General features: G+C 43.0%; 1 protein-coding gene across 1 annotated transcript in view; it reads right to left on the reverse strand.

Annotated features, from left to right (window-relative positions):
- Positions 1–10: 10 nt before the first annotated feature.
- Positions 11–12174, reverse strand: part of Ryr3 (ryanodine receptor 3) — a 547606-nt gene continuing 535442 nt past the window's right edge. Inside the window, exons 95-104 of the mRNA XM_005381167.2 lie at positions 11273–11315; positions 10686–10813; positions 10211–10271; positions 9731–9877; positions 8179–8313; positions 6401–6557; positions 5527–5591; positions 5046–5146; positions 1933–1984; positions 11–973 (exon numbers count right to left, since the gene is read on the reverse strand). Of these exons, the coding sequence (XP_005381224.1) occupies positions 878–973; positions 1933–1984; positions 5046–5146; positions 5527–5591; positions 6401–6557; positions 8179–8313; positions 9731–9877; positions 10211–10271; positions 10686–10813; positions 11273–11315 (985 nt within the window). The 3' untranslated portion in view covers positions 11–877. The remainder of the gene's footprint in view (positions 974–1932; positions 1985–5045; positions 5147–5526; positions 5592–6400; positions 6558–8178; positions 8314–9730; positions 9878–10210; positions 10272–10685; positions 10814–11272; positions 11316–12174) is intronic.

Raw genomic sequence — 12174 nt, forward strand, 5'->3', positions numbered from 1 at the left:
AGACCACAGATTGGTATGTGTTACTTTTATTGCAGTGGGCACTTCATTTTATTTGAGAAATTCACCTAAAACGTAGCAGCTCCACTACTTACAAGGGACCCTAAAGCATTACTCAATTTTGCCATAAGATTGAGATTTTTCTGAATTTTCAGTACAGTACTTTTCTCCTAATAACAGCAGTTGACAAGCTGTTACTGAAAAAATTATGAATAACCTTCCAGTGCAGTTTTAGAAAGTAAGACTGAACACAACTGTTTAATGGAACTGTCTTTCTGGAGCACAAACATAAAAAACTTGCATAGCTATATCTAAAGAGGTTTGTAAGGCACTTAATCAGTGTTTCAGTGTCGATGAAGTATTGGTTTGTTTTCTATTTCATTAACTGCTTAAAGCTTTTCAAGCTGATTCTGGTTACAGTCACTAGCAAGTACCATGGGAAAAATTAGACTGCAGTTAACATGATTTTGTGTAGTTCAGACCATGAGCCACTGGTGAAAACTGTTGTATGACATTCAGGTGTTTAAAATTTTAGGTGTTATGCATTCAAGACTTTTTGGACCTTTTATCAGTGCTGCCACTGCAGCAGATTAGTTACATTAGAGGTGAAAAACTTCGCAGGCATTCAAGTAGGAATTCCTCGCCGTCGTCCCCTTTTTCACTTTGTTCACATCTTGATAGGTTGTCACTCGCAGTATATGTCCATCAGGCACAAAAAGCCAAATCAACTTCCAAATATCACAAAATTTTAACAAATACTTTCCTATAGAGGAGGCATTTAGAAAATGTCACGTATCAAATATGTTGCAGAACTGTAAAAGGAGGGTTTTGTTTCACTGGAAGCTGACCATCCAGGACTGTGGCACATCTTTTGTTCAGATTATCCAAGCTGGTCTTCATATTGCTTACGAAAGCAGTCACCAGCTGGGAAGAAATCCCAGCACCTTTCTTGGTACATCTTCCACACATAAGATTCCTGAAATAATGTGAAAAAAAGGGACTTCTTTTTACACCACTGTAAGCTAAAGCCAAGTTAGGCTTCCAGTACGAAAATGCATGGGAGTAGATACGATCCCAGCAGGCACAGTCTTTTTTGCTCTATTCCCAGCCCCTACCAATTTGGGGATGAGAATTCATGTCTTCGTCACAGTACTATCAGAGAGGAGATCGTATTCCACCCTCCCTCCTGCCAGAGACTAACTAGGGGGAACCCAGAAGAATGGGTGTTGAGGGAATGCCTTGTGCTGGCTTGGAGAGCTGCGGCTCTTCACGTTTAGAGATCAACTGCCTCTCCCTTTGCTGAGTGTTGGAGCTGTAAAGGTTTCCTACAAATCCAGTGTTGAATAACTTACCTCCTCTCACTGTTGTCTACCTTTGTGTTTCTTTTTCATTGTTAGTCACAGGCTCTTTGACACCTCTCCTCCCTCATCGTCTCCCGCACACCTCCACATTCCTGTCAGCACCCTCAGGCGAGGTTGCTATCTGCCTCACGCTGTCTCTCACACCATCTTACTCTCATTTTCCTGCTCTTTATATGGCCACCCACTCCATATATTTTGCTGTCTTTTTTGGATAATATTCTTCCCACATCCAGCTATTGTACTCTGAAGCAATAACCACCATGGCTTAGAAAATAATCAGTGTGTGGTGGGAAGAACTACCAGGACTTTGGAATACCAGTGACGGCAAACCTTTCAGAGCGTTCAGTGAGACAAACAGCCACTGCGGCATGCATGCCGTAAGTTTGCCACCACAGGAATAGACAAGGTTGCCATGGAAATCTATCTGCTGCTTAGGTCACATAGGTGATAGAAGATGTATGCGCGACCCTAACGGGTGGGGGTTGTCGGGTTGGCCTGCCTGTGCACTAAGGCTTCGGAGAGGGCAGATCTACACAAGTGCACGGTATTGAATTAAAGGCACTTTATTTCTCACCTGACCCGTGTGCTCTGTTTCATCTTTGTTAATCAGATACATCAGAAAAAACCTGGAACAAAGGAAAAAGCCACAATAAATGAGAAAATATTAGATACTTTAATAAGAACCTAAGTTCATTTACTCAGTTGAACTGGGCATAGGGTTTAAAAACTATGATGCCTTAAAAATAGGGGAAGCATGGCACACCCTTGTGAGGTGAGCTCCTCCTCATCCCAAGCCTTGAGCTGATACTGTGTGCAAGGTATGGTCTTATCCACCATTTTATTAAGAAAATCATAATAAAATGATAGCCCAACTGCTATAAAAATTAATAAGCCAGTTTATCATCTCATAAAAATGGAGGCTTGAAATCACATGTGTACCTCAAGGATATCAGTCATGAAAAAAGGAGAAAGTATTTCATCTCATTAAATGCTTTGCATTCTTACAGAAGTACAGTTTTTTAAAAAAGCTTTTTAGACAAATGCAAAATGCTAGAGTAGTTTTATAGCTGTTACTAGCTTTACTGGCTGTGTGACACACAGTGTTCCCAGCGGGCTACGCTCTGGGTTCACATTACATGGACAGCACATGGTCTCAGACGGTTTCCAAAGGAACCAGTGTCTTGTCCTTCAAGAAAAGGAGTACAAGACTAGTGATAAGGAAGAGAAAGAATATTTTTCTAAGGATGGAGGAGCCTGGGCTTCAAATCATGAGATATGTCAGTGTGATGTATTTATAGTTCAGGTCCTGGTCCACAGGAGCAGCTCCTAATATGTTCATTTCTTCCTATTTACTTTACCATGGCTAAGAAAAAAGGTAGAGTCAGTGTTTTTTCTTTATCACGTTTGAGACTCAGACCAGTAGGACATTATTCCTTTTTTAGCATGTTTATTTAGCTGGCAAAGCAGCATCGCAGGTGGGACAGACACAGAAACTAGACCACAGAATGCCACAAGGAGTCATGGAAGGGAGTCTCAATTTAGATGACAGATATCCCTCCATCCTCTGTACTGACGTAGGGCCATATGTGCACCTATTGGCTGTGTGTCCTTATTACCTCCACTAAGATGTGAGCTCTCTTCCTGAGAATTAAGTGGCTAATACAAGACGTGAGGGAGGGTATACTAATGCTGTTTTTAAAAAAACAAACACCTATCTTTCCCACTTTTTGATAATGCCACGTTTTTGGTTTTTTTGAGACAGGGTCTCATTATGCAGTTCAGGATGGCCTTGAGCTCACTTTGTAGCCCAGGCTGGTTTTGAACTCACAATGAGCCTCCTGCCTCAGCTTCCTGAGTGCTGGGATTACAGGCATGCCATACCACTCCTGTGTGACAATGCCATTTTCTATAAGGCTGTCCCTAATCCATCCTAAAGATAGATTAGGAGTTTCTAAATAATCCAGTATAGTGGGTAGAGGAAGAACAGCAGGAACAGAGCATTGTTTTTCTCTTGAAAATGATCAGTTCTGGAATCTGAACTATCAGGTATTGTAATCTATAATGGCATACATTCTCTAAGTTGTTTCATAGGAACTCCATGGCACATAAGCTCCAATAACTTGTTTCTGAGCAAATGCTTTGCCTTAGGAGTGCAGCACAGTGGGCCCTCAAGTTAGAATTGGCCTCATAGTGAACAACTTGAGTTACAACCAGAACTTTAGATTTGACTTACAACCAAAGTCTTGCATTATGACCCAAATGCTGGCTGCTTGTGCAGTTGTAAACAAAGACTCACAATGCTGGAAAAACACATGTAAGCACACATAAGGTCAGTCTGAGCCAAGATGTGCGTGTTTGTGGATGGGATTTCAGTCACATTTATATAATTGTTATTTTTTATATAATTGTTATGATTATATAATTGTTATGATTACTGCTATTAAAATGACAAAAAGTTAGAAAAGAAACTAAGAAAAGAAGGGAAGGTAGAGAAAGCAAACACAGTCAAAAAGAAGTGTTAAAAGACAGAAACAGACAACTGTAGACCAGTTTTTCTGAAAAGGTTGAGACCTAGTGAGCCAGAAGCGGGTCCCAGTGGGGTACAGGTCTCTGCTTCTCCCAGGCAGAGAAAGAACACCCGAGAGCCAGATTCCCGATGTTTTTGTGGAAGCAAAGATGTCAATTTGAATGGTGAAATTACTGTTTTTGGTAAATGAGGCGCATTTTAAAACTCCTTGGTGAATACACTGGGAAAATTATTGGTGTTTCTGATAAATTACACATATTATACAATCCTTTATTATGAAAAGGTTAGTTAAGGGGTGCTTTGGGAGGTTCGGAACATATTATGGGTATTTCTATTATTTCTTAGGGGAAAAAGTCTTGACTTGCAGCCAATTTGAGTTATAACCAGCCCTCATCAAAGTATTGAGTTTGTAAATTGAGGGTCCCCTGTACTCATTTACCACTTGCCACTGCTGTCAGACGTTTCTCTAGATCAGTGGTGGTCGCGAACCTATGGTAGATGTGCTGCTTGTATCACTGACAGCTCTTAAAAGGTTCACCATCAGTGCTCTAGGTGCTGGAACAATGCGGCGTGAAACATTCACACAGCAACGTAGCCCACTCTCATGGAGTTTCCATATTAATGGGAGCCATGCACAGATGTGATGGCCTGAAAATTAGCCCCAGAAGTTGGCAGAGTACAAGTCACTGGCCCCGTGATATGACCAAGTCTTGTGACAGGATGGGGAGGGAGCTCACAGAAGAATGGGAAGCGACAATAGAGGTGGCGCTTGGGTGGTTTTCAAGTTTTGCTGACAGGGATAAAGAAGTGGGCAATAGCTGAAAGTAAAAACGGTCTTCCTTGAGGAATAGAAAAGGCACATTTGTGTGGTGAGAACTCGAGGAGGGAAAGACCTTGCCGGATGTGAGTCCCTGAGAAGAGGTGTAGGCACAGACTGATGGGCGCCTAACTGGGGATGGAAACAGTCCGCGGTATGCACTTGCTGAGACGGAGGCTCCTGCAGACACCCGGGGGCTTCCTTTCTGATCGTATCTACTTTATCCAGAGAAAAGGGAAGAAATGTCCTCAGCAGAGGCTGAAACATGGGACATAAATTTTTAAAAAACTCTTAAAACCCCCTTGCTCTGCCCCCACCATCCCTGTTAATCAAGAATACTCACAAGTAGTTGGCTAAGTTGTGCTCTTGTAGTGTGTGTGTTTCAAAACCGTGAGGGGTTGTGTCAAAGTAGTCATTGCCAATGCCGCAGATGAAACATTTCGTCTACAGAAAATAACGGGGATGGGAAACGTATTAGACAGGGAGAAAAAGGTAAGTCTCTGTTGAACTGGGGGATAATGAAAAGTACTTTTCTCTGAAGTGCTTTTGGCTGTCAGTCACTCACTGTGCAGTGCCTCTTGCCTCGACCTGAGCGGTTTGCTCCCTTCTATCTTGGGGCAGTGGGGGGCGAGGGCAGCAGCATGGGGCGACGTGCCCACAGCTGGTAGATAGGCAGAGAGCGGGAGAGGACAGGCATGGCCAATAAACTTCATTTGTGGTGTCCCCTAAGGGTGACCCTACTTAATAACCACACCCATTGCTGAAAGAAACCCTTTTGCTATAGGAATATAAAAGTAGATGTGGAGTGAATGTGAGAATGTTACCTCCATATCTTCTCGCACTTGTTCCTGCTGGTCTCGTAGCTCTCCAAAAGCATCAATAATGAGACCTAGAATTTAAAACACAAGCTGCGTGACTCCGGGTAGTGGTCTTTGGGATAGGGATGATGGAGTCACAGAGGTCACTTTGTCTTGTCCAGAAAGTAAATTACAAGCTGAACTATTTAATTAAAGCCAAATTGGGGGAAACATCCTGCTTTCCAAAACTGTGTCCTAGCTGTTTCTCACTGTTCCTCTTATTCCATTTCAGTGCTGTTCATTTGCAGCTCCTTGAAGCTCTTCCCACCATTCCCTCATTGTTCTGTCTTGCTCAGCGTCTTTCTTCAGTCTTCGCAAGGGGCCCGTCCTCGTCTCCTGATTTCAGGATCCTCCTGTCACTGCCTTCAGCTTATAACACCTTCTTGTCTTACAGGTTCCTCAGCTTAGCATGATTCAAATTCAGCTCATCATCTTTTACCAGTTCCTGAGAAGCTATTAAGATACCAGTACTCCTTCCTGTCCCCTAAAAGATGATAAAACATGACATTTTCATAGTTCCCCTCCCTTCCCCCTCCCCATCTTACTGCCCAGGAGGACAAAGACTGGGCAAGATGAGCCACAGGACATTTCTCGGAAGGTGAAGTGATGAGGTAATTCACAGTGGGGAATGGAAGGAAGGGAGTCCTTGGTGTGGATTCTTGAGTTTCTTGTCACAATGTCTTGGCATATCTTTGGCTTTTTACATATAGTGAAAACCTCACATATAGTAGGTGCTCAATAAATGCTAAATTAAGTAAATGAATTCACAAACTTCTTTATAAATTAGGTCATAGATGCAGAAAAAACTTGATTAAACCTTATTCATACTTAATAACTGTACCTTGAATGATGGCCAGCAAGATGACAATGACAAAGAAGAAAAAGGTAATGTCAAAGACAATGCGATACATCTCGTAAGGATCACCAGCAGGGTCTTCAATTTCATCGCCAATGCCGCCTCCTGCTCTCACTCCTACGTACATGTGGAAAAGGTAACACTAGGAGAAAAACAGTGACAGTTCAGGTCCAAGACAGAGTTTCATTCATTTTCAGCAAGGTGGTCCTTTCATTCATATCATTCCATCAGACTGACAGCCCTGAACCAGCAGCAGGGAGCTCTTCAGTGGTTCTGGTTTTTATGCTGCTGTCACTATACCCCTGCTCGGTTTGATGTTCACAACAATGGAAAGATGGTTACCCTTAAATATATTTTGGTCCATTTAAAAAAAAAAAACAGTTTTGAACTATTTGATACAACAGGATTCATTTAAGGTGCATACAAGTTAAAAGACTTTTAAGGCTTGCTGAGTACGGCTGGTTCCAGATACTAGTTTCTATTCATTTAGTTTCAAGGGTCAGTGTAGTTTTCTAGCTGTGCTTTAAACTCTCAGAAAAGGTTCCTACTGTTTCTGCATTCCCTATAAACCTGATGGGGCAGGGATTTCTGCGGCATCTTAGATAGAAATTGAATATCCTTAATCTGAAATTTAAAAAATGCTCCAAAATCTAAAACTCTTGAGACTGACTACAACCACAAATAGAAAATTGCACACCTACCCTAATGTGATGGGTTGCAGTCATCAAAATATACCATATAAACTTAACTTCAGACTATGTGCATAAGATGTATGTGAAACGCAAATTTCACATTTAAACTTGGGTCCTTCCCCAGGACACCTCATTAGGTGTATGTAAAAATTGCAAAATCAAAAAAATCCAAGACACTTCTGCTCGCAAGCATTTTGGATAAGGGTCCTGTCATACACGTTCTTCTGCACATTTGATCCAGTGTAGCAGCTGGCGCTGGCTCATCGTAGGGCACCCTCATCTCTTCACCTGACTGCATAGGTTAGAGTCAACAGGTGAGCAGGTTTCTTGAAATGCAAAGCAAGAGCCTGGGGAGCCTCAAGCCAGGTACGAGTCACATGGGTGCTGTACTGCCTAGCACTGCTGTCTTGTGGCTGCTTGTGCCAAGGAGGAATAAGGAGAGTGTAGTCAGAGTGTTCCTTTCTGCACAGCAACATGCTCACATGGGGCAGTTTGCTGCCACCTGTCCCGACACACACATCTTGTTTCCTAAAATCAGGTCATGACAAACTCCAGCAATGCTACTGCAGCGGTGCTGGGTCACCCTGAGCTGCTCTCTCTCTCCCGCTGGAGCTTAACCTGCTAGGACCTCCCCTAACGTGACCCTGTAGTCATGTTCTTCAGCTTTGGTGATGGTTTGAAAGAACCCCACTGATTGGCCAAAATCAAGTACTTTATGCATGGGACATACTGCCAGTTCTCAGAGATAAGAGTAAGTTTGTCTTCCAGGAAATTTAGATGTGAGTCATTCACAGGGGTGTCTCTTCCTTATCCCAGGTAAAGTGAGATGAATGATGATCCCACTGCAGTGTGCGTCCCTTTCCCTTAGGCTTTGATCCCACAAATGAAACCTGTTTCTATCAGCTCCCTCTTGCCTGCACCCTTTCCCCCCTGGACAAGCTGTCTTTTGTTCCAGCCTCTATTTGACTGTAACTAAGGGCTCTGGTACACAGTTCTCCAGGCCATGCCCGTGGCCCATCTCTCCTGGGGAGGCAGAGTGACACGGTGGCTGCACAGCAGGGGGACTCTCACCGTCATCATGTCATCACACTTCATGTCGGGCTCATCGTCATCTTCACTCTTGTTGTAGAACTTGCGGAAGAAGTTGAAAGCCACCACCGTGTAGAGGTAAACCACCACCGCCAGGAGACCCACAGTCAGAACCAGCTGGGGGAGGGGACAAAGGGCAGAGGCAAAAACGAGGTAGGTTCTCCATCGTGGAGGTTCATGAATGACTCAAAACAGAGGATTTGGGAGGCCCACAAAGGGCGAAGGGGGCGGGTGAGAAGGTGGTGAAGGACGGCATAGTATGGGCGGAGAGGGACAGGCATTGGCTGAGCAGAGTAATGATGCGGTGTTAATGACTGAACCATGTTCCCCCCAGTGCATATGCCGAACCCCTAACTGCCACACCTTAGGAATATGACAATACTGGGAGGCACAGCCTTTAAAGAGGTGATTAACCTAGAAGTAGGCTGGGTCCGAATCCAACTTCACTTGCGTCCTTATAAGAAAAGATTAGGACACCAGATACCTGCACACAGAGGGACAGTCATGTAAAAAGGCCTCCACCAGAGGGCAGCTGTTTACAAACCAAGGAGAGAGGCCTCAGAGGAAATCAATCCTGTCAACACCTTGATATTAGATGTCCTGCCTACAGGGGGAAGAGACATAAGCTTCCATCCCATTGGTGGCAGTTCGTTATGGCGGCCCAGCAGAGTAACAGTGCACTGGTTTGGGCATCTGTGAACTACAACGGTACTCAAGGATTGAGGACTTCAGGTGTTATGAGAAGGTCATGTTTTTATAGAGCTAGCAGTTCCCAGGGCTCGACAACACAGCTCGCACTCTAATGCCTCAGTCTAATCTCTGCCACTTAGTTGTATGGCCTTAAATAAGTTGCTTAGCTTCTCTGAGCCTCGATTCTATGCTCAAGGGAATATAACATCGATCGTACAAGGTAGTTGTGAGACTGTCACTGTATCTAAGACATGGGAAATTTTAATTTCTTCCTTTTCTTCCTCTTCCACAAGTAAGTCTCATAAATAATGAATTGTGCTTTGTGGGGAATGAAATTCTAAGCAGTTTGAATTTGTAGACAAGAAGAAGCCATTAGTGGATTTTAATGTTGCTATATCCAGTATTTATATATATACATATTATAAACAATATATAAAGTATGTGTTTTAACTCATTATGTCTTAATGAAGGACACATGGCAGAAGTAATTGGAGAGTTTTCTAAGTATACAAGTCTACTTGTTAACTTCCAGGGAGTGTCTCAGTGCTGTGGAGGGAGGGGTAGATCTAGCAAAGGTCTCCAAATTGATTTGGAGATTTCTCTCACTTTGTTCATCATCTCACTGCTCTCCTGGGTTGACCTAAATGTTAAGAGTCTCTAAATCAAGGCTTTATGACTCTCACATGACAACTACAGTTACATTTTTAATTGTCTAATGTTTTGCAGAACAGTCACTATTCATTCAAGTGTCTGGCTAAGAAAAGTGCATTATACACTGTTTCTTCCTGTCGTATACTAGTGCATGACCTATTGTCATATTTCCAAATTGGTAGACCTCCAATACCTGTTTGCCATTGTGAGTTACAGATGACAGAATAGTCCTCAAGGTCTTGAAGCCCATTGCGATATCCAATAAGTGAGCAGCAAAGAAGAAGTTGTTGTAGTGGCCCAGGATCGACATGGTTGTATACCAGGCAAGGTAGAGAAAGGACTAGAAATGGAAAAAAATTAACAATTTCTCAGGCATTTGTGCAGCATGGTGTGCTGAGTAAGCCATTTTTTTCACACTTCTGGGAATAAAGTGAGAACAAAGGAATGTAGGTGCTGACCAGCTATGAGCTGGGTCAAAGCCTGCCTGGTGAAGCCCATTTGCCTCACGCTGCTGCCAAGGGAGAAGTGTGCCCGGGCACCCTATGGTGCTTGATCTCTGAGAAGCACTGCCTGAAGCTCTCTGGGCATCTCCCCTGGCTTGTTTCCCTGTGGAATCCAGTTATACCGCTGAATGTGGGACACAGAATCTTGCTTTTGCAGTTATGACACTTACATTGTCAGTGAAAACAACCCCCAGCTTCCAGATATGGTATTTCATGTCGATGGAGCTCAGCCTAAAGAGGAGCAAATAATTTCATAACTTATAAATGTCAAGATTTAGATAAGTGTTTAATAAAGGGGAAATTAAGCATTTTTCCTCTCAGGTTTAATAACCCAAATACAGCTGTGAACTTTAGCAAGTAACATAGGCTCCCCAGAGACAAAGACAAAGAACCACACATCCTGAAATCTTAATTAGTCTTTCTCTTCTAGCTCTACTGGGCATGAAAAAAAATCTGATCGGTCTTGAAGTTCCTAAAAGCCATTGTTTCCCAAAATGTTAGAACCCGGATGAAGCACCTGTGGCAGACCAGGGCCTAAGAGAACAGAGACATGGCTGTCATCTTCTCCTCTAGCACACTGGAGAAGAATGGGAAAACCAAGGATCTACTTTAGCTACTTTGGATTATAACTGCTAAGCGCTGTACCATGACACCAGAGAAGCTGCCTCCGCTTTGGTCTCTTCCACTGGGCTAAAGTCAAGGGCATTTTTGTCCAAACCCAGGAGTTCAGCAATGCGCTCTGCTCCGTAGAGATCTCCGTACTTGTTGATCACCTAAAATGGAGAGATGACAGGGTGAGCTGGGGCCACACACCATTATCCACCTTTTTCTAGCTCTGTGGTCTTCCCATCCTTGTGGCCCTTTAGGTTTTTCCAAGGGGTTGATGAAGACATGATTCAAAATGCAACAACAGTGAAAAATAACCCCCAGGGAAAACTGAAGTGGTAAAGACAGTTAAGTGAGCACTACTTTGTAAGCTGACATCATTTTGGAGGGGAGAAAAGTCCTCATGTGCAGAAAAGCTGCATCGTGTTAAGCTGTTGAAGGCAGACAGAGAATGAAGTCAGAAACCTACAGGCTGTCATATACTGTTACTTCTGTGACTTACTCTTCTGAGGATAATAAGTTAGAACTGACATCAGGTTTGTGTATGTGTGCCGTAGGACACCTGATAATAAGCATGTACTGTGTTTCTTTGTGCCCATGGAACTCACCCGCTTGACAAAGCATACCTTTCTCTTCACAAACTTGTCCCAGTAGTTATTAGGGAAGGATCTGAAAACAAAAATGAAAAAGGCAGGTTCTTAATTCTTAAAACATCAAGGCAAGCACTTCAAGAAATTTTCTAGTTCGAATCTCTGAACCTGTGATCTTTTTGGTTTCTTTTCTGCTCACTGAAGAATTCAAGACTTGAGTGAAGTTCAGAGTCATCACAGATCAGCTGATGTGTGGTCTTACTACTTTTTCTTGGTTTCTGAAACATTTGGAAACCACTCTTCAGTTTTTGTCTCAATATTATGATTAAGGACCAGGAATTCTGAGGACAAACTAGCCCAAAGCGGCTACTGTATGTGTTTCTTTGTTGCTTTTTAGAACCTTTCAGCCTGCATCCCCTGCCTCTCCTGCTGCACCCCCAGCTCCGGGGCGCCAGCTCCTGGGTGCCACCTGTGTAAGTGACCCAGGCGTCCACTACCTCCTGGTCAGGCTTCCTGTGCCACTGCAACTGCAGCAGTCCTGTTATATGTTTCTTGATCCTTTTCCTGATCACAGTATAATCAGAAACGAAGTCTGGGTTTATAATTCCATTCAGTGAGGAATTATAACTAATTCAGTGAGGAATTACCACTAACTGGGGTAGGTACTGGAGATGCAGGATATGATAAAATGTATATATAAGGTCACTAATTCTATGGTTTCCAGAATTACCATTAGTTAATTTGGCATTAACCATTAGTTAATTACCATTGTTAATTTACATATGATTTGTCTTAACATGAATGCTTTTCTCTTTTTTTATTCCCACTAAATTCTTTTTGGTACTGGGACTCAAACTCAGGACCTCACACTTGCCAGGCAGGCCCTGCAACCCCTTTCCCAATAAATTCTGTAACAAGTGCTTTCTTCATGGAGTTAG

The sequence above is a fragment of the Chinchilla lanigera genome, unplaced genomic scaffold, assembly GCF_000276665.1.
Source record: "Chinchilla lanigera isolate Chin_1 unplaced genomic scaffold, ChiLan1.0 scaffold00015, whole genome shotgun sequence".
Lineage (NCBI taxonomy): Eukaryota > Metazoa > Chordata > Mammalia > Rodentia > Chinchillidae > Chinchilla > Chinchilla lanigera.